Below are 23,886 nucleotides of genomic sequence, written 5' to 3' on the forward strand. Positions count from 1 at the left end.
ACATCTTTAAAAAAAGAAAGAAAAATCGTAAAATCTTACGAGGAAAAAAAAAATTTTTTTTTTTAAAAATGGTGAGAAAATTTATCGAATTTTGTTCCGGTTTTCTGATTTCCGGATAACGGGTTCTGTACTGTATTTATTTCGGACATTCTTTTTACAATACGAATTTTTCTATACTTTTGAATCTATAATATCAACTAAAAAATTTGTAAAATTTACTTTACAGCACGACCAGATACATATTTTGTGCAGTTATTAGATATAATTTATTTTCATTAGATCTCCTAAAGACAAAATGCTGTGGAACAGAATTATTTTTTTTAATAGAATAATCCAAAAAGGATGTATTCTCAATGAAGAAAATTAGTTAATACAATCAAAAGTAAAAAGCTGAGTATGTAAAAGGAAGAAAAATTGAGTAATATAGGGTTAGTAATAAGCCATACTTTTCAAAGGTGATATTTTTATTCCTAACTGTTTCCTATTGTTTCTAGATAAATACTTTAAAAGTTTTACAAGATAACACCACATTACACAGCATTCCCTTATTTCTTACTAGGGAACCATTGCGTTTTTTAACCATAAATACTCTTAAGAATTTGAATAACATGACTTATTATATGGTCCAGAGCATTTTAAGTAATAACTTTAATTATAGAATATGAAAATAAAACGCTAATATTTAGATAAGTGTATGTTATGGCGTTACTCATGTCGCTATAAGAGATCTGACTGCAATCACGGCAACTATCTAAACAATTGCCGTGAATACACAACAACTAAACTTGCCGAGGCAGATAGTCCTCTCATTGGTTGTAGCATAAAAATTAGGTGAGAGGTACCAGGTCAGGCGTTGTGAATGTCATTTGGTTGAGGCTAAGTTTACTTTGCATACCTATCAGGAGCAATAAAAGAAATATCCACAAAATGGGCTTAGAGCTTGGTAACGGTTGGGTGACGTGATGTGTTAAAAAGTATGAAAATAACTAAGCTAACACTTTAAAATGCAGAGGATGCTTCTACTTCAAATAAGAAAAGTTTCTGAGTAAGATGACAAGCAGTTAGTAATAATAACTTTATTAGATGCCAAAAATATCACATTAAACAACCTGTACAATAAAAACATAAAGATGATAAAAAAACAACCATTTGAAGCAGAAATGAAATTTTTGATTTACTGTAGTTTCAGAAATTTAGTGATTTTATTTTGTTGCTGAGAGTTAGCTCTTTTAGTGCTTTTAGGTGTAGAAGATAAGGCAGAAGTTTGATGAGAAGAGCTTGCTTTTGGAGATTGTTTTTGAGATTTTTTTGGAGAGGCAGATTTTTTCCCACCTGAAACATAATTAAAATATTTTATTTTTTAAAAATTTTTTAGAAGAGACATCAAAAGAATAAAAAAATGCAAAGCAGAGGTATTGTTTTCAAAGATTGATCTAATAACTCCTGAAAACCCTGAATAATTGCACACCAATTTAATATGTTTTGAAGTAACCACGATTTGTGATAATGCATTTATGTATTTAGTTGTAAAAATTTAAAAACAATTTTTACTTTAAGTGACAAAATACAAAAAAAAATGGTGATTAAAAATTCGTTTGTTAATCGCCATTTTTTTAGCTGAATATACACCTTAAAACCCAGGGTAATAGAAAAAGAGGAAGATCTAAAAAAATACTTGGCTCAGAACAATTGTAAGTGAATCAAAAACAATAGGAAAGACATAGAGAGAGGCAAAAAATTTGGCTACAAACAGAGTGAGACGGAGAACAATGATAGAAGCCCTGTGTTCCAATTTGGAGTGAAGAGGAATATGTATGTCTAGACGTTTCATAGGCAGTTGACTTTTATTCTTTTTTTTTCTATTTACAATTAATTCTGAACTTTAAGGAAAATTATATCTTAATATGGACGTATGAAATTTTAGGAAAGAAATTCTTCATTAATTACAAGAAAATATTTTTATTTTAATAAAAATTTTTAATGTTTTCTTTTTTAAGGATTTTTTATGTCATCAAAATACAGGCTCTAATAATTAGCATTCGTAACAATGTTTGTTCAATGCAAAAATAGATTTATCATTGAAAAATATAAAAGAAAAATTGTAGCATATTTATTCATTAAACTTTCTGTAAGGCCATGATTCAGTAAAATGTTTTACACTTTAAAAATATGTTTTTGAGACATTAAGTTGAATAATTAAAATTTACAATTAATAAAATCTTAAAAAATTTGTTAAATATATTTTGAACTATTTAATACATTAAAGAGTTTTTTTTTTTATTAATGATATATTTCAAAAAGCAAGACATCCATCATTGCCTTTTAATTTTAATGTTTTTTTTTAAAGATTAAAAATTCCTGATTTTAATAAATTCTTTTGATTTAAATCATCGCACCTTGGCTGATAATGGACTTTTTGATTTGTCTTTGATGATTGTCCATTTTAATAGCACCAAAACCTAGCACAAAAACTGACCACACCTAGTTTTTCAATTTATATTTCTTACACAGTTTTTCAGTTTAAATCTTTGAGCAATAACCTGCCTTTACATCAAACATTTCAGTTATTTGTTGTATATAAAATCAATGTAGTACAAATGTTCTAAAAAACTACATAGAAAAAAAATTCATAACTAAGAATATTCACAAAAAATTTAATAGATAAAATAAATAAGAAATAAAAAAAGATTGCTCTAAAACCTGATTCTTTTGCAGATTTGTAAACGGCATCCATTCGCCTTAGGTTTTCAACTCTGGCTTTATCATGATCTACAATGGGGGAGGGGTAATCTTTACCAATAACGCAGCCCAACTGCTCTTGAAGCTGGAAAATGATTAATAAAATTACAATGTTAAATGCAATGATGTTGAAAGATTTATCGATAAATTAAAGATTTTATAATCAATGTCTTAACTTTAAGAAGTTTAGTAGAAATTAAATATTAATAACACTAAATCAATCAATATTAATAATAACCAAATATATTTTTAATATTTAATTTCAAAGAAATGCATATAAAATTAAGCTCTCAAAAAAAGGCAAGTAAATCTGCTAAAAATAGTTTATTAAAAAAAATTATTGGTTTGTAAAATTTCAGTTGATTTAATCGTGCTTTTTTTGTCTAAATGTATGCAACTTTAAATTTAATTTCCATGGTATTAAATACTACTAGAATAATCAAGTCTTCAATGTAAAACTTGAATTTATTAATCTCAACTCTCTTATATCTCTTAGAAATGTAGAATGCTTTATTTGCATAACAATTTCAAAATTACTAAAATTTTACTAACTTTTAAAAAAAACAACATTTAAATTAAAATTATGAATGTGATATATGTTTCAAATTTATTTCAATAAAAAATATGCTAGATAATAATAATTTTTTTCCAAAATGTGCAGGTTATTTTTTAATTCTTTCATGTAGCAGTTTCTTTTCTCTTTCATCATAAAGTCATTAATGACAAGTCAAAATTTAAAGTATTTTAATGCCTGAATTTTTAATCACTTATTGTAAAATACTTTCATTTATTACAGAATTATAGCAAGATTTGAGGTTTTTTAAGTTATTCCATATTTTATTGCAAATAACTGAAACATATTATTTTTAGTAAAAATACTTTTTTTTAATATAATGCAAAAGTATTGATATATATTTGGAAAGGCCTTTTTAAAACACAAGCAATTTTAAAAACGATTTTTCAGTTGAAAAGTTGAGACTAATTTCAACTTTGAACCCAAATGTGAGTCTTACATTTCTCATAAAAGTTTGCAACAGTTACTCATGACTTTTAGATCAAGTTTAACCGGCCAGTGCTCTTTAAGTTTATACCGAAAATGGCGAAAAATGTCAATATGAAGAAAACCTATTTGAGAAAATGAAAAGGGCTTGTGGTCTAATTTTTTTATATTTAAAAACTTATTCCAATGTTGCATTATCTGGACTCATTAAAGGTTACAAAAAATGAGAATAGGGGATTGATTTCGATAATTTTCATCTAGGAGGAAAGATGTCGCCAAATTGGCAATTTTTAAAAAAGTTGAATAACTTTTAAGATATTTAAGTTATTCGTCCATTCTAAAACACAGAAAATTCTTCACAACAAAATAGTATATACCATTTAAAATTATAGTTTTGCTTCAAGTGTAAGGCACTTAAACTGTGACTTTTTTATTTTCCTTGGTGAAAGAGCTTCAAAAAATATTAAATTAATTATCTTTTAATCTTTCTAAACTAGTTACCTTCTTTGGGGCTTTCCAAGGTTCATAGATATACTCTGGTGGAAATCGTTTCAAGATTGGTACATACTTCCTATTAAAAGAATAAACAATTGTTATACATAAACATAATTGATGTCTGGTTTCGCTTCTTTATAATATTTCATTACCTTATGTAATCTCCATTTTTATCAGTCTTCTTACCAAAGGCGATGGGACTATAAACACGATAATATTGGTGAAAAAAGGCACTAGCTGAAAGCCACATCCAATTTCCTGCATTCAAACTCCAGTCTGCATCTAAAAGCAGTTCTTCAAAAACCTGCAATGTGATGCACATCATTCAATGTTCTGATATTAAAATTAAAGAAACTTTTTATGGGGTCAGCAGAGAAAATATAACTGCACTCAACTCCCACTTTCCATGACTAATATTTTAGTCTGTTTGTTACCATACTTGGAGAAATAATATAACTTGGTATCATGACAGAGTTGTAGAATTTTTTGGTATGTAATATTATACAAAAAACTAATTCTTTAGGTTTTACCAAATGGTTAAAAATATTTATTAACCAGAAAAATTATCAATTAAATTTAAATTTTGTGAGCTTTTTAATAATCATTTTAGAAAGCTATTTATATAAATTCTACCACCAAAACAACTAAATGCAACTAGCTTAATCATAATTACTGTTTTTTTTAACCTTATTTAGTTATTTATTATTTTTGTCAATGTTTCTATGCTTTATGATATTTAAAAATAAATTAATTACACTCTCAAAAATTTCCAGAAACTAAAACACAAATCAGAAGAATTTGGATTCTCAAGACAAATAGAATCAAATCATCCACTAAACATTCAACCGATCGTTAAGGGGTTAATTGGATTTAACGGAGCATTTAGCTTAGCATAAACTTCAAAAAAAAGTATCTAATTGTTAGTGAACATTTTATTCCCTCTTAAAAGAGTTTAAATCATTCTTTTCTCCCCTTTAGTTCAAAAATCTGCTTTTGTCTCTTATCTATCTTTCAAAGTGCTAAACAGCCAGATGTGCAATGAAGCAACAACAGATGAATTTATGATTAGATAAATTAACAGCCAGATTAGCAATGAAGGGGAATCAAATAAATTTATATAGATGAAGAATAAGAAATTGTGTTCATTGAAATGACCACCATAAGATGTTGCTATGGAAATCATTGACTGTATTTTACATCACATTTATCTTTAATATCTCACATAGTTATCAACACATAAGAGCTTTTACAAAGAGCAATTGCTGATGAAAAAAGCTAATTTAATTTGAAAAAAGTTGAAATTTTCTTCCCTTTTAATATAAATTAAAAAAAGATAAAATGTAAACTATTTTTAAACATTTTAAGTTCATTCTTGAGCTATTATTTTTGATTAATTTGGCAGACTAGCATATACAAGGGTGATTGTAAGCCCAACTAAAAAATCCTGAAAATTTCTTGAGTAAAATCATTAATGACGCATTTCAAAAAATTTATGTCTTTATAATAATTTCAATCATTGATATTTTCACAACATGAAATTCTAAATAAATTATATGCAGCATAATTTAAATGAATAATTATTTATAAGTTTACTTTGATCTCTAATTTCATTTATTATTCTACCAGAAAAAATATTAACAAATGAAAGAGAAGAAGAATGAATCCCAAGTATAAATTCTAGTTCTAATATTTTTAAATAAAATATACAAGAATTTTTATATGTAAATGTGATCAATGATTTCTTGAAACTTCTTGACCTTGGATTTCTGGAAACTTCCGGATTGTGGTTTTCGAAAAAATCTAGACTTTCTCCGGCGCACAATCATCTCTGTATATAGCCAGCACTCTGATTCATTGAGTAAATTGCCACTCTTCCTACGTTCTCATTACAAAAGAGTTTGATTGTATATTAAGCAGAAATATATGAAAAAATGCAATAATTACAATACCTTCATCCCATGTTCCCAGGAAATCCATAAATCTCCCCGAGTCAAGAAACAAGCAACTGCATGCCTGGCTAAGTGATGAACCCAGCCTTCTTGTCTCAACTGAGTCATGATAGCATCAATAAAAGGGTAACCTGTACGCCCCTGAAAAGGGAAGTTAAATATTACCCTACAAAAAAATTAAGAAAAAATATTCCTATTGAACTTACTTTAGTTTAATTATTTAAAATATTTAACTATTGAGCAGAGATGAGCAACAAAATGTGTTCTATACACATATTCAGCATTGAAGATTAATCACAGACAATTTTAAGTAAGAGACAATTAGCTGATTGCAGGAAAAATATTATTCTCCAATTGGGATCTTCTTTAATTGATTTGCAAATTAGGGAATTTTTCAAACAAAAATTACCCTTTTTTGAAGAAAAAAAATAGTTTTCTGTGCAAGAAAGAAAGTATATTCAACTGACTTTAGTTTGATGATTAAGGGTTAAATCCATAAATTGAATGACTGACTTTGACTCTTTACTTTATCCTACCCATTATTCCTACTGACGTTACCTAAGGATTCTTTGCAAAACAAGAAGGCAGTGAACCATAATCGATGCAATGACTATCATTTCTGAAAAATAAGTCAATATAATCTCATCGGAATGTTGATAAAAAGAATTTGGATAATTTTGTATTTTGTGATTTTTTTAAAAAAATTTTTGTAATTTTCTTAAAAAAAATTTTACTGTAAAAAATTTTTTATATAAAGAATCATCATCATAAGGTAGACTACCTCTTTTTTTTCCTGATTTACATGAAGTGTCAAGGACTGGATAGAAAGGGAGTTGAAACTGCCAAGTCATATTGACAAAATTTTGAGATACTACTAATTCTAGAAAATTTAAAATACAAAATAACAGTCAGTCGAAGGCATCTACTACATCTAATGGAAGTTTTATGAAATTTAAAAATATTTTTACAATGATTTGACTTGTAATTTTAGATATATATATATATATATTCGATTCATTAAAAAGAAAAATTTAATTTAATATTCTGAAATTGTTTAAAAGTTTATTGTTATAGATTTTAAATTAAAGCATTGTCAGTTTTTGTTTCTTTACATTCTAAAGTTTAAAAAAAATTATAATATATAACCATATTAACAATATAAAAAAAATAAGCACATTGTTAATGGGTTCAAAATCTGAAAAAAAAGCAAAGCCTAATAATTAAAGTGTCAAATCTCTTTTCATTGAACATTCATAACAAGAACTGAATAAATACATTAAACTAAATAAAAATGTTAACTAGTCAAATAAAAATTGTTAAAACAAAATGATACCTACATGTGCCCAAGCTTCAAGGTGTTCCTTATTTTCCATCCAAGGTATTTGTCTACAAACAGAATTTTCAATCATTTGATCAAAATGAGGTGTTACCGATCCCACAGTATAAAAAAACTCCCTCCAAAATAATTGGCCATGTAGAGAAACTGGAGGTTTGGTATATCCAGACTAAAATAAAAAACGAATTTAATCATACCAGCTTAATAATAAATACACTTTTTATTAAATAAGCAAATCATTTTTAAAACTTAGCAGTTAGTTACATTTTAAGTTATAAAATTAATTTTTTTTTTATTATTTTGGATTAAATAAAATTCAATATCAACAGTACACATAAATACTAACCTTAGTTTTAAGATAAACGTCTCTGATTTTGTAGTAAAATGTCCGAGCAGATAAGCATCCAAATTTTACATAAGGGCTCAAAACTGTTGTACTTGGTTTGATAGAATTAGGAAAAGTATCTGGCTTTGAAAATTTGCAAACATATTGCTAAAAGTTAAAAAACAATTTTGTAAAAAATTACAAAAAGTATGAATACCATTTATTATAACAAATTATATTATAATAATTAGATGTTAATTATTTAATTTCCTAATAAAAAAATTCATTATAAATCAACAATAAAAAAAAAAAAATTCTACAATGTATTTCTAAAGTACTGATTTTATAAAGGCTTAAACTTTAGTTATAAATTGCTGCATTAGGGTCAAAATTGTTGAATGATTTATGAAAAGATTTGAGACTAAAATTAAAATGAACATTAAATTAGATTTTATTTGATATAGTTTACTCTTAATAGCTCTACCGCTTATAGTTTACTCTTATAGTTTACTCTTAATAGCTTAGCTTATTTGGGATGTGGAAAAACTATTGTTCATGATAGCTACCGAAATACCTCTTCTAGGGGTGTTAGTATCACAAAGTGTTGCTAAATATTAATAGCAATCACATTGAAAATGCAACAAAGAATATAGCTAAATTGATTACAATCATTTTCGGCTATTAATTTTTTCTCGCGATAATAGACTTGGATAATTGCATTTATTAAAAAAAAACATTAATAAAAACAATAAGAGTTATGACTTTTTTTCAAAAACAAAAATATTTACTGCAACCTGAGAAATGCCCATTTACTAATCAAGTGTTATAATTCATAGCCAAATTGAGCAGAATTTTCTTAGTTATGCAGTACTTATTCATTGAAGAAGAAGTATCCACTTTTTTGTTTTCCTTGCTCTCCAAAAAGCTACTACAGTTTAAAGGTTCAAAAAAGTTAAAACTGTTGCTCAAAAGATAAAACAATAGTTTCATGCTGTGAAAGATATCTTAAATTTTTATAATCAGAATAGTTTTATGCGCAGAAAGCTTTAAACTACATGTTAATATGGTTGTTACGAATAATTCTGAATTCATTTTCCTTCTTTCTCAAAGTTACTTTAATGAAAATGATGATATATAGTACAAATTGGAAATTTAATTAATCAAACCAGGACCAAAATTAATATCATGTTATTGAAGTTTTAACAAATAGAAAATTCAATTATTCATATTTATATAGTAAAACTAATATTATTTTAATAACAGAATGTAAAATCATTTTAAAAGCTAATACTAGAAAAGATTTTCAATGTAAAAATGTATAAAGTATATTTTTTATTTTACTCTGATATCAATAAAAAAACTTAGTAAAATGCGTATTTTGAAAGAAGTTATACTTATTTTGTTAACTTTTGACTTTGTTTTAAAAATTGACTCATTTTGTTATGTTCTCTTTCTCAGGAGATTTTCTAAAAAAAAAGTCTGAATTATTTTGTTTTATGACACATTCTTGCTCAAGAAATTCTCCAAAATTATTGGGAACAATAAACATTTATAAACAAGAATCTTTAATGTTTCTACCTCATTTGAGAGAGAGCGTTCAAGGCGTTTCAAAGCTTCTGTCTCTCCTCCTGGGTATAAGCAGGGGTATAAATCATTGACTTTAACTCCCAATTCCTCTAAGGTTGGAACATCATACTTTGAATCACTAATATCTTCAAGAGGTGAGCATCTTTCTATAAATGAATGATAATAATGTTAAAAAATGTGAATAATAATGTTTAAATAAAACTATGAAATGCAGTTGTATATTTAGTGTTCTAAAAGGTCTTTTTTAATAATACTACAAAATAATTTAATTTTATGGAGATCTTAAATGAAGAAAAAAAAGTTTAGTTATGAAATGATATTAAACAATTCACTTAAAATAATTTAAGTATCTCTAATATGGGTTAAATTATCAGTGCCCCAGAGGGCAAATACAGGAAACAGGAGGAACATTCAATGCGGGGGCATCTGTAATTCAATCAAAATTTAACATAACTAATTTCATAATATTATAGCTGAGCTGTTGTGGCTCAGAGGATAGAGTGCTCCTTAAGTGTTCGCCTCCCAATGAGATAGCTTAGATTTGAATCCTGCTATGACTATTTGATACAAACTCTTCTCTCAGCTCAACATGACCACAGGGCTAACATAAAATATCTTCAGTGGTAAACGGATCATAGGTCAGAGTCTCCTTGCCGCGAGGCTAATCATGGAAGGTTTTCATGGTTTTCCTCATCATGTAATGCAAATGCTGGTTAGTTCCATCAAAAAGTCCTCCACAGAGGCAAATTTCTATCCTGGTTATTTAAACCACTTTCAGGCCTAGAAGTGACTCAGAGCAAAAATATAATAGGAAATATAGGAATTCATTTAAGAAATTATAGGAATTTTATAGGAATGTTTTGAAAATAATATGTATAAGAATCCCTAATATTTTGTTTAAAAAATATACAAAATTTGCATAGAACATGTACAACTTTTATTTATGTGTTATTCAAAACTAATGTTATGAAAAAACATTTCTACAAAACCCTATCTTGGCTTTAAAACTAAATGTTTTATTAGATAATCTAACTGGAGAAAAAAAGAACACTGATTGTAGACAAATTTTAGCTTTCTTGTCCAGGAGTAGGTTGGAATATATTTCTTAATATATTTGAATAAACCGTAGACTTATATCAGAATATAATGTTATGCATTTATAAAAGAATAATTAATAAAGTAATTATATTTTTAAAATTTTTTGAGGACCAGCAAAAGGTTTCAAATAGAAAATCTGAATAAAAACAATTAAGTTTATTAATACACAGCATTAGAGTTAAGAAAAAAAGTTTATTAGTAATTATGTTGGTAACACTAATTAATATTATATGAAAATTTAACTCCCCATCTTTGCAACACATGAACATAATCGAAACAATATATACAATCGAAAATAATAAGTGCAACTGGAATTAAAATTTAGAACAAAGTTATACAAATACGAATATAATACACTAGAATATACTAAGAGTGAACAACTCAGTTAGAATCAATACATATACGTAGAATTATTATTTTTTTATTAGTTTCAGCAAGCTTTTCAGTTAATATTTTAACCTGATTAGTTGCGGATTCTATGATTGCAGAAGCAATTCTCATTTCATTAAAGTCTTTAGTTTTTAATGCTTTTTGTAGGCAGGCATTACTCTCCTGCAGTAAATTCTGGGAAAGGCTTAATTCATCTTTTAAGGATTTCACATGATTTTCTAAATCACGCAACTTTTCTTTTGCATCTTTCTTTTGTTTTTTCCGCAATTGTTCCGATTCTGATAGAGATCGTTTTTCTGCGTCTATCTTAGCTTGGGAAGCTTCTTTTTCTTTATCTTCTTTATATGCTGAATGTGCTTTAGTTACAGAGTTCAATAATGAGAAAGTTATAGGAATATTTAAAATGTTATTATCATGCCTCCGAACTGCAATATGTTAAGATTACCTATTAAAAAATTAAACACAAATAAAGCTGCATAAATAGAAAGAAAAAGATAAATTATGAAGGCAAAACTCCAAAATTAAGAAAAGAAAAAATAAACTTCAAATTTTTCTTTTAACTCAGAAAAACTCAACAGAACAAAGGGTTACTTAAAATTATTAAGAATGAAATACAGTAGAGAACCCGGCATGTTCGGGACCATCGCTATCCCAGATGTCTGAATTTGCCTGTTTTCGGGATATGCTAAAAAACATTATAGATCGATGTTTCAGCGAACCCAAATTACAATGAAAAATACTAACATAGTTTAAAAAATGAAAAATAAATAAGGAAAGTTCTCCTTAGTTAAACAAATCGGAAGAAAACAAGATTTAAATCAATAAAAACATTTACAAATTAAGATAAGAAAAAAAAAAATCACACATTAAAAAAAAAAAAAAAAAAACTAAATCATATTTAAAAATAAAAGAAAATAGAAAAGAATCGTATCAACTGCGAGAGTTTTTAAAAATAAAAGAAAATACATAAATTATGATAGTAAAACTGCCAAATTAAGAAAATAAAAAACTTATGTTCACTAGTATACACGTGCAATACCCCTCCTCCTCGTAAATCAGAGAGTAAGCGAAATCAGAAAACCGCTCCTTTATGTTTGATTGACGGCAGCTTATCAGAAAAGCACCGTTTCTTTCCATCCCTGAAGAACTTCAAGGTTACAGAAGAAATATATTGAAGTTTTCTCTTTCAAAAACACCCCCCCCCCACACACACAAGTTTTTTCTTTCACTGAACTTCAAAAATCAGAATTTCCGCACATCGATATAATTCAAAACGGCGGGAAAATTAAGCAAAATTTATCCCGATGTTCTAGATACCAAATAAGTGGTCCTGTACTGTACTTGTATAAGCATATCAGATATTTTTAAGTCAGACACCCTATTTTTTTTAAAATTATGTTAAACAATATTTTTAAGAAAAAAAATTATCTACATTTCAGAACAGAATTTTTAATGCAAGCTTCAGTTTCACATTGATTTTAAATAAAAAAATAAAAAAAGATTTATGAAAATGAAATAATATTAATTTTCAAATTTATTTATTTTCACCTACGTAGGCTGCAAATTGTTTAATTTTGACTCCCAAACATTTTATTGCACCTGTGTGGACTTTAAAATTAGACTACAGAATAACTAACATAAATGCTTTAAAATGAATTGCATTTTTTTTTCTACCTGTTTGGATATTAATCAAGTAATTGAATTTTTAAATTGCATAAAAATGAATAGCGATTTGAAGACCGAATTATATATAATACGAGTATAGCTAGCAAATTATTTCGCAAATCATGATTTTTAAGTAAGTTACCTACATAGGAATCGCGATTCATAGTCCAAAATCATAAGTGTGACATTCGTAAATCATGTTCTTGAAAACCAAATCTCTTAAATGCTAACGATTTCGGATTCGTAATTCATGTAATGATTGTTCGTCGCGTGATATGTTTCGAAATTAAACTCGAGAAAGAGAAAAAATCACTTAATTACATTAAAATAATAAAAAAAACTTTTAAAAGGAAAATCACTTTATTGAATCCGCATGACTACACTAAAATATATTGCTCCGTTCTGGGTTCCTTCTTTTCACACCCTTTCTATTCTATATCTTATTCCACAAACCTCACATATATTTCTTTCACTTGCTGACGATTCCCTTTTACTTGTACTTGGTGCAGCTGGGTTAAGACATTGCAAACGGATGATTGGTTAAAGAATTTTTAGGTGTGGTTTGATGATTGACATCAGACTAGCGCAAATCGGGAGCGCGGACGTTGAGAAAGGATTATAAGGGAAAATTAAGGAAAATAATACAGAAAATATAGGAAAAAATAGGAAATATAGGAAATATAGCAATTTTTCTAGATTAATAGGAAATATAGGAAATATAGGAGCGCTGCGAGGCCTGCACTTTGCATGTGTTCATCTCTTTGTTTTTTTAATATCATTTGGTATTTACGTACTAAAGAAGGTTCCTGCCTGGAGAACCAAAACTAGAGTATATCCATTTCTGTATGTCATTTGTGCTTTATTCACTTAAATCATCTATTCTAGATTTATCTATTAAGAAAATAAATTAAACAGTAAACATTTGAAGAAAATCACAAGTTAACAAAATTAAAAATTAATCACCTTTATCTGATGTAAGCAGAATAATTTTTTCTTCAGACTGAACTGGTTTTGCTGGCAATCCAATCTTGTCAACAATATTTAGATATGCCTGCATCGTCAAGGGCACTTTACCATTAAATTCAATAATTCTAATAAAATTTAACAGGAATATAATTTATTGTATAACATGTCATACAAGCATCTCTAATGCAATGAGCAATATCATTTAAATGAAAAATTAAAATTGCTTAAAATATTCAACTATAAAAAAAATGGTTAAATTCCATTTTAATGCACAAATTATTTTCAAACTTCTTATTTAAAGAACTGTCAGCTGTAAAGAAGCTCATAATTTTGAAGTAAAAAATATAATTACATAAATTGAACAGATTTGACATTTTGCTTAAAACAAATAATTTAGTAAATGAGAAAATTAGGAATAAATAAACTATTTCACATTAATTTTACAAAACAACATTTCAGTTCTCAATAATTTAAAAAAATGAATAATAATTTTTATTTATGGTGCTTCTTTTCAGAAAGTATGCACTCTAAGATAGCTTTGAAAAAAAATCGCTGACTAAATAATAATAAATACAGTGAAAAAATTTTAAAGACGGCATGCATTACTTTTTAAAAATAGAAGAATTAAGTTTAAGACCACTGCATACAGGAACATAACACAGGGCAATGTGGGATGTGTGAGTCACAATCTCCCTGACGATTTACAAAATCTCAAAAATTTAATTTAAATAGAATAAAAATTGCGTAAGTGTTAATTTTTAAATGCATTTAGAAATTTTCAACCAAATAGTTGATATCTTTCTTTATGTATTAAAGTTATGAAGGTGTAAATGAATAATTTCCCAAATTTAAGTGCAAGTTCAAGTAAGTGGAAAATTCCATCCTATCTAACAGTTTCTTGAAATGGCAGACCTGGAAAAGAAATTTTTTTATAGCTAATGCAATAATTGCATCTATGATATGAGTTGCTGGTATAACAATTATGTTAAATGCGGCAATGACATAATTTTTAAGCGATTTGAATTTTTGAAATAAAAAAATAATGAATGATATGTATGTACTAGTAATTTGGATTCCCATCCTCATATGAAAAATTTCTCACTGTTCTCTATATCACATACACAAGATACACATTCGTAAGTAAAAAACTATTTATCCTGAAATAAATAATGTTTCGACATGAAAATAGATATAAAAGTTCCTTTATAATGAAAATAGTTTAAACCATTGAGATAACATATAAAAACAATTTGCAACAAAATATGATAAAACTAATAATTTGTTAAACATTTTAAGCAACTAATACAATGTAAAAAGTAAAAGTGAATATTTGTTACTTTTTTTTAAAAAAAATAAGCCTCCCACTTCCCAAGAAAAATTGAAAGTGATTATGGTTTCTATTTGGAGTTGCTTTTGCAAATAAATAAATAAATTTACGAGAATTAGAAAATCAAACATTATAAAACACCATGTCTAAATCTTTCCAAAAATTCACCACCATTTCTGCTGAAATATACACATTTTCTAAAATAATTGAATAATATTTTTTAGAAAGAGAAATTTTTCAAAAAATCCAGAAGTAATCTCCTGCGCAGAGAGGATCAAAACTGTGTTGGCACGTTTTTGGATCATCCTCAGGGATGTTTTCTAGACCGTCGTCGATAGCCTATTGTGCGGCTTCAGTGTAACATAAATAAAATACTACAAAAAAATATTTTATGTCATTGCTTTTGTAAAAAAATTAATAGTAATAGTTAAAAAAACAACAATAAAACTGTCTAACATGATTAAAGATATTACTTAATTTTTGGTAAAAGATGTAGCTTAAGGTTTTTACAGGGCACCCACTCAATTTCAGAAAAAAAAAATTCCCTGTAAATTTTAATGAAAATTGAGACCATATTTTCATCAGCAAACTTTGATTCTTTTATTTGTAGTATGAAATATTAGATATTCTGTGTAAAAAGATATTATTAAATGCGAAAGGGAACATTTCAGTTTGATTAAAATGTGAAATTTTTACAACAAATAATAGTAATAGATGCCAGAATTATTTAACTCGAATCTTAATAACTGATTACTGTTGCTGACATTTTTAAGGCTGGTTATTTTCCAGGTATAATATAGGAATATTCCACGTTTTTGTAAAAAAATTGCAACTTTATCTGATTTTTGGAAATAAAATAAAATTCCCTGCCAATTCCAGGTTTTCCCTGACCCATCTGAACCCTATTTTTAGCTTTACAGATTTATTCATGATTAAAATTATCAAACAGTGCCACACATCAAAAACATGCCGATCTAAGTTGTTAAAGCAAATTAGTTTTAATTGTACACTAAGTTGCATTGCCTGCAGCCTGGGAACCGAAATGTAGCCATTTAATAGTCAATGTACAGTCTTACATTCTAGACTATGAAATGATATGCATAAAAGACTTTCATAAATATTCTTTCAAACTTATTCACAGTTAAAAATAACAGAGAAATAAATAAATAAAATTAAAAAATATAGAAAATGCATTGATTAAAAAAATGATAGAAATCTTTTCCACTATAACAGGAGTAAAAATTGAAGTGGGCTCCTTAAATAAATAAAAATAAATATTTATTAATAAAAACTAGGAAAAGTTAATTTATGGCATACAATTACTTTTCAGGATTATAAATGGTATTTGTGGAAAATGTGCAGACTTCCACCTTCAGTATCTTCATTAAGGTTTGTATTTCTTCATCTCTCACTTTAGCATAAGGTTCTGTGTCACTTTCAAATGTGAGGAGCTTTATTTTCCATTTCTTGACAATTTGAGGAAAAACTTCCATAGGTTTACCCCGAATCACGAACAGTCTAAAAAATTAATATTGAAGTAACAACAATCTCATTACAAAAATTGCTTTAAATGAAAATGAAGAAATAAACCAAATGCAGTATTCACCTGTATTTATATAGACAAATAGAAAAGACTTTTTCGTAAATAAAAAGAAAAATAGTTTAAAAGAAGAAATAAATTAAAAAATAAATCAGTAAAAAAAAAAATCAACGATATAACTTAGATAAAAAACTTATTAACCTATAAAAGATATAACCTCATTCTAAACTTAAATGGTTAGAAATGCAAAAATTGGTTTCCAATTCCAAAAATTTTATCAATATCATCAAAGCAAAATATCATATTACAATAGTGTGAGGAGCACAAAAAAAAAAAAATTAAGATTTTTTTTTTCCCTTAATGTAAAATTAGATTACCTTAATGTTAAAAAATGATTTTTTTTAAACAAGTAAAAGCATCACAATAAATATGAAATTAAACAAACAAAACATAAAAATGTATGAAAAATGAAGAGAGTTAAATGTTGGAGTTGGTAAAAAATAAAATTTAATTTCCTAGCGTTTACATTGAAGTTAAAAACTAATCTGATTTGTTGATTGCTAGAAGTGTCATGACAATTGGGTTGTTTGATAAAAATTAGAATCGTAAATCAATTTTAACATAAATTGTGAAAAAAATTTCACAGGGCCCACCTTATTACTTTTCCAACCTCTTTAAAAACCCAACAAATATTGTTAGAATATAGGCAAAACTATGCATCCTCTCCCTCAACTAAAGCACTGATAATAAATGTGCTGTACCAGTTTTTTACCTCCTCTTTTTTGATGTTATAAGTTTGTTATGCTTTAAAAATGAAAATAAAATTGCAACAAAATACCTTTAAAAAAATTATATAAAATATCCTTGTTCTTTTCTAAAAAATAATTGAGAAATCCAGATCTACCATACAATACCACTGGTTATAACTAAATGTGCTCCATTTTTTCGTTTTTTATTTTGTGCTCACTACCTAAAACCAGTTTATCTCTCTGAGTGTTAGCCTCTGCTTTTTCAAAGCTTGTAGATGCATACTTTCCTGTATCAGAAAAGCCAGTTACCCAAAGTTATTCAATGAAAAAGGTAATAGGGAACTGTCACTTCAATTTCACGAAGTAGCACAATGTCAGGAGATAAAAAATTTCTTCACTAATAATAGAAACTATTCACTTTAAAATTTTACCAAAATTTCTGTTCTTATAAATTTTCTAGTAATAAAACTTTGAATATACATACATACATAGATACACGTGTGACAAACGAGACGAAATAAACTCTGTGTGAGTAAAGACCGATAGATGTCGCTCTCCTTAATAAAACTGTGAGAACTTTTTCGATGGGAAGGAAGAGTAGTTGTTGAAAGTCTGTGTGACTCGTGTTTAAAGAAGTTTGAGTGTTAAACTAACCAGTGTGGTTCGAGAAGGAGTCTGTGTGACACATAATTTTATGTGAAGGTTTTGTTAATTATTAAAGGATAAGCACGGTCGTTATTGATTTTGAGTGACTTAATCAATGGTCATCAACGTCATCATATATATATATATAAACACATTGTAGAAAAAGTTGTAGTAATATCAATTGCTAGTGAGGATTTGCAACTCTTGATTAACTATTGCAAAATTAATATTTATTTAACTAGAAACTAACTTAATTTAAATACTATATAAAAACATACCTAGAATTAAATTTGCGCAATGAGTCATCAAGGTCTTGCAAAGATTGAGCAAGGAATCTCCATCGATTAGGTCCACATTTCATGTTCTTTACAAACCATGGATCTAATATAAAAATTGGCCAAAAGTGTTTACTATTTTTTATTGCCTCAAGAAGAGCTGGGTTATCATGAATTCTCAGACATTTTCTAAACCAATGAATAGCATTTTCATGAGACATTGCTCAAACACACTATATCTAGATGTCTAGTAACTGAAAAATAAATGTTTAATTAGTAGAATCGTATATAAAAAATGCAAATATAAATAATAACTAACTAAATACATTTATAAAAAGTTTTCTTTTCCGATACAAGCTTATAACAGATAGGGTTTACAATACAATGGAAATGCAACATCAATCTATTAAGCTTCAATGTACACTTCTAAAAACAATATCTTTAGTAGTAGACTTTTTATTTCATTTCTGAAAGCGTTATAGGAAGAGCATTTGAAAATCTATGTAAGATTTAAATATTTTTCCTGTGGTGTAACTACAGGATTGAATGTTGATTAATTACTAATCTTCAAAACAAAGTTCAAAATTTTTACACATTAGAAGCTGCAAATAAATGTCATTTTATGAAGAAAAAAAATACTAATAGAATATATCATATCACTAATATGATAAAATTTTACGATAAGTGTATGTTCCCAATACTTGAGCACCGAAAATTTTGATTTTACACATTTACAGTAACTAATTTAAGAAACTACTTAGCTCTTACAAGAATTCACATGAATATGAATCATGATATTGGATTTTTAGATTACGTAAATATGAATTGGAATGTTTAACTTTTAAATCACGTATGAATATGAATCGCAATTTTGGATTTTAAAAATTCGTGAATACAGAACATGATAATGATTCTAAAAACTCCTAAATACAAATTGGGATATAGAATTAAATCACATGAAAACGAATCGCAATGTATGAATTTTAAATTGTAATGTGTATCTTTTAAATCAGGTAATTATGAAAATCTATGCTTGATACTGAAATTGCGATATTAGCAGATTCCAGTATAGTTTTAAATATTAAAAACGACGAAAATCAGACAAACCAAAAGAATCAAAATGTCAGAAGAATCACATATATGAAAACGTCTCGTTATCATGATTTGTAGAAGGTTTCACAATTTAAATTTTAAGTAGCGAAACTTGGTGAAAATATGGTTGGATTAAAAGTTTTGATTAGCAGAAGTCCATTAATCAATAGCCTTAAGATAAGCGGAAAAATTACATGCCCTGCTCCTAATTTCTAGACCTGGAATAATAGGAAAAAACCGGAAAACACCCGAAATACAATTACTATTAAGCGCATCACATCTATAGAGGCAATGCAGATGAGAGAAGAATGTAGAATACTTTCAACTTGAGAAAATTTTGTTTAATTCATGATTTTTTAAATATTATTTATTCAAGAAAATGCTCTTAAAAACTGCCGCAAAAAATAAAAACAAAGATTTTTAAAAATAAAAAGCTAGATAAAGACAAAAACAAAGATCATTCTCAATCAAACAAAGAAACATTTAACACTGAGAATCTCAATTTAACTTTTTCCACATTGCAGTATTTCTAGAAAAAAGTAACGATAAAGTTTGTTAGAAATGATTTGTAAAAAATACTGTGTTCTAATAAAAATAGCAATAAAAAGAAAAGTTTATAAAAAAAGGCAAAAGAGAAACGGAAAAAAAAAAATTCTACTTAGTTCTAAAAACAAAACTTAAGCATTGAAAATCCCAGACCGGTTTTCGATATATACCGTACAGGAAAAAGTCACAATTAAAGAATAAAGACAATCAGAAACACTCCACTTTAATAAAAATAGGAAGAAAAACAATAATTAATTCTTAAAAAAAAAAGTGTTGAAAAAAACGACAAAATTGACTAACCTGAATACAATTTAAGGAGAGAAAAAAAAAACAGTAGTACAAAAACTGGTGGTTCAGTACCAAGTAGTTTTAATGCTATTTCGGTTTTACATTTGTCTCCCAGAACATAAGTTTGCAAGACGTGAACAAGCACAGAAATTTCAGAAATTAACAAATATGTCTAAACACTATTTCTAATGATGCTTAGTTAAAAATAAGATTTTAGATTATTATTTATTAAATCTATTCAAATTTCAAAACAAAAAAACTTTGTCATAAAATACTTTGTCGAATATGTGACTTAACATTCAGTTAACCGAATATTCTGCAAAAAGGCTAAAAACCAAATAGTGTATGAATATTTGGTATATCTCCTTAAAACAATAATATATATATTCATAATCACACCAGGAAAAATAAAAATGCGAAATCAACTTATTATTAATCAATTTGGGGAAAAAATGGATTGTAATTTAGGATAGCATATTCATTATTAATTATAGTTTCAATTTCATATTTGCACTATTAGACGTCACGGTCACACATAAACCCACTCGCTCACGTTTGTAAATATAATACAAGTTCTACAGAGAATAAATTTTGAAAGTCCAAATATATAAACTGTGATTTTTTAGTAAAAAACACAGAAAGCAAAATTGATTCAAATAATTTTATAAACTAACAGTAATACAAATTCCATTTATACACTGAAAAAACAACTTTAAAATACAAATGTACAAAATATATTTTAGAAATTATGTATAGCTAAATCCTTTCATTTTACCAATCAATCAAAAAATCTTTCAATTAAGTGTTCTACTCGTGACAAAATATACTGATCAAACTGAACGAAAATAACATAATAAATATTTAACAAGATTAAAAATTTGTAGATGTTTGTATAACACATTATCACAAGAAGAAAAGTTTGTAAATGCATTCAGCTTACAACATGAGTGTATCATGTTTTCCTTGATTTCCAAGTCTTTTTAAATTTACTAGTAGAAACTCCAACATCTGATACCATTTCCTCATTAATACTTTTCCACAGAGTTTTTGCATTAACAGAATTTCCCAACTTTTTATTAAAATCCTCTTCCGAATAATTAACTAAATCAGCTATGCTGGAAACATTATTCAAAATAGGCCAAATATTCTTAGAATTAATGCCGGGCAATTTAGAAATAAAGTCGTAGCCGATCGGATTAAACTTCGAAATGGATAGCTCACTAGCGTTCTCTTCCACTCTCATCAGAGCAGCTTTTTCCTCATCAGGTTGTTCTCTCTTTACTTTTAAGAGTTCAAACATCTCCGAAGTTGCGTATGGTGAAGAACACCACAAAATACGCAGTTGAGGAAAGTGACAAGTAAGCAAAATCAATTTTGAAATCACATTTTGAGAAGAGGCAGAACTGGTAAAATAATATTTTCCCTGCATTGAAAATGCCTTATTCTGATCAAACTCTATGAGCAGGATCGGTTTTTTATACAGCAGACACATCGACTGTGCTTGTGTGTACAGCCTGCCACTATTGAGAGAGCCAATCAAGTCACTGACACTCTTTCTTTCAACGACCATATCTGGAGTTAATACATAATCCCCAACTTCTAAAGTCACGGGTACAACATCGATACCTCTCCTATGTATTAAGGACGGTAATTCACTTCTGAACTCTCGCATGTCAACAATCACTTTCTGATCTTCCAGTTTCCTAATTTGTCCGCCAGCTTTTCGAGAATTGACGGTTTCATTGGCTAAAGATGAACCTCTGACTAAATCTGGATGGTCATTTGATTTACCATCAATACCTTCCGGCAACACTAAAGATGCTTTTTCTCTTATCAGGTACTCAAATGCTTCTTTCTCTCGTCTCAAAGAAGTCAAGAAGCTTTGCTCCTCCGAAGAACCAGAATAGATTAGAAAATAGACTTTGATTCTCGTTTTAGGATTCAAAGCTTGATAAAGTTCGATCCTGCGAATAAGCTCCATGTCACCGTCGTAGAAAACCATGTACTTAGGATGATGAAGATCGCACAAAGTTTGAAAACGAAAATGATTACTAACTGAATGTTTAATTGAATAAAACTCTATAAACAACTTTGGAAACTTTTTTTCCAATTCACTAATTGACAGAGCACTTTCTTGTTCTTCATCTTCATCTTTCTCACCTATCATCTGAGTCAAAGTTTGTTCGTCATCTTTCAGTTTCCTCTTACGAGTTTTACGATTTGATTTCATCTCTGCACAAATTTTAGGAAATAGTCTTTGAAATCTGTTGTATAAATATTCCTCTCCTCCAATAGTTAAAACATCAATCAGTTGTTTAGAAACGTAATCATCATTAACTATTACGATAACCATTTGTTTTTCCTCACCAGTGCATTCATTACTTATTTCATTCAAAACTTCGCACAACGGTTTCCATTTAGCATTCTCTTCGAAATTGAGAGTTTCAGTTTTTGAAGAATCTTTTTTCTTACTAGATCCAAACACCCGTTCTTTCGCATGCAGGAATAAACTATCTGAGGCATCTAGGAACAACCAATCAGACATTTGTGTTCCAACAGTAATGTTCTCTTTAATCATCTTGAGCATGTTATAAAACGTCACACAATCTTGCTGCGTAACTGACAGTAAAACAGAACGTAAAAATTTTAAGTCAGCGATCAACCTCTTAGTCTTTGCATTTAGTTGATGCCAAATTGGATCAAGCTGATACTTTATGATTTTATCAAATGATTTAGCAATGGCGTTTTCAACTGTTAACTCATCTGTGTCCAGCGATGGGTTGATATGCTTCAGTTCCTTTACACAAACATTCATCAAATCTAATAAAGAAATTTGAATGGAAGTCATGGCCAGGGTCATGGGAACATGCATCTCCATAACATCAGGTTTAGCTCTTTCGAGACTGCTTGCTACAACAGCATGAAATCGTGGCCATATAAATAGATGCTTTACAAATAGATTTCTCATGACGCGCTGCACTTGGGCAAACCCACGAGTAAAAGCAGATGGGTTCGAAGATATTGCTTTAATAAATCCTTTGTTATTTTTCATACGATAAAGTCGAACTATAAAGGCTTCTTGACAAGACTCCAGAATTTTATGAGCGCGAAGCACTATGATGCCGGTAATAAAATCGATTGGTACACGATCAACAAGCATATCTACAACAAGGATACGAGATGATACAAATAGCACTCCTCCTTCCATGTAAACGTTTCGACGGTCTTTTGTGCCCACATCGGAAGTTATAACTTTTGGAAGCAAAGTCTCTCCTAAACTCTTGAGTTTTTCAATTATAAACTCCTCATCAACAGAAGTTGAACCGATAACCAGCACCAGATTTCCTGGGTCATTGTAAGTTTTTATCAAATTAACAGCTAATCTTTCTGCTCCAATGCCTTTAGCGAGAACTACTAAAGCATCATCGTGAAATGATTCAAGATACATTTGATTTTCATAATCTAGAAGAGCCATTATTGAATGTTGGCAATTATAAAGACGAAATTATAACAGGTAAAATTATCACCATCAAAAATAAGAAATGCTGATATTAAACACCAATACTATCGTATTTAACAAGACATATAAGCGCAATTCAATATATAAAATCTCATGTTTAAAAAGAAAATGTAAATATAAACATAAACTTACGTAATGGCGCCAGGCAAAGTTGAAGTTATATAACATAACTTAATCAGCATTGCCAAAAGCTAAGTTATTATAATATTTCATATCGCAATTATGATTAATGAAATCTGAAATTGAATTGATGCATTTGAATTAAAATAATTAATTCTTAATAATATTTTGCATTAATATTTTAAAATGAAATAAAGATGCTTAAAATTACTGTTGTGTACAAGTTTGATTCCT

The 23,886-nt window shown here is 27.9% G+C and overlaps 2 protein-coding genes across 4 annotated transcripts; both read right to left on the reverse strand.

The window, feature by feature from the left end:
• Positions 1–1,061: 1,061 nt before the first annotated feature.
• On the reverse strand, positions 1,062–23,793 carry phr6-4 ((6-4)-photolyase). Of its 3 annotated transcripts, none has more exons than XM_016057687.5 (12): positions 23,665–23,793; positions 18,090–18,340; positions 16,201–16,395; positions 13,548–13,675; positions 9,423–9,577; positions 7,866–8,012; positions 7,521–7,688; positions 6,184–6,324; positions 4,387–4,538; positions 4,241–4,310; positions 2,701–2,824; positions 1,062–1,332 (listed from the first exon to the last, which is right to left on the reverse strand). In XM_016057687.5, exons 2-12 carry the CDS (start codon positions 18,305–18,307, stop codon positions 1,175–1,177), a joined length of 1,656 nt encoding a protein of 551 aa, XP_015913173.2. In that variant the 5' UTR covers positions 18,308–18,340; positions 23,665–23,793; the 3' UTR covers positions 1,062–1,174. The 3 variants fall into 3 exon arrangements, with proteins under 3 accessions (XP_015913173.2, XP_087015045.1, XP_087015044.1); XM_087158919.1 differs by having other exon boundaries at positions 16,195–16,395; positions 23,665–23,705; XM_087158918.1 differs by lacking the exon at positions 7,866–8,012.
• On the reverse strand, positions 20,660–23,658 carry mei-9 (DNA repair endonuclease XPF mei-9). Its single transcript, XM_016057686.5, has one exon. The coding sequence runs from the start codon at positions 23,485–23,487 to the stop codon at positions 20,965–20,967; it is 2,523 nt and encodes an 840-aa protein (XP_015913172.2). The 5' UTR covers positions 23,488–23,658; the 3' UTR covers positions 20,660–20,964.
• Positions 23,794–23,886: the final 93 nt, after the last annotated feature.

The sequence above is a fragment of the Parasteatoda tepidariorum genome, chromosome 3 (genome assembly GCF_982258835.1).
Source record: "Parasteatoda tepidariorum strain Cologne lab strain chromosome 3, Ptep-v5.0, whole genome shotgun sequence".
Taxonomy (NCBI): Eukaryota; Metazoa; Arthropoda; class Arachnida; order Araneae; family Theridiidae; genus Parasteatoda; species Parasteatoda tepidariorum.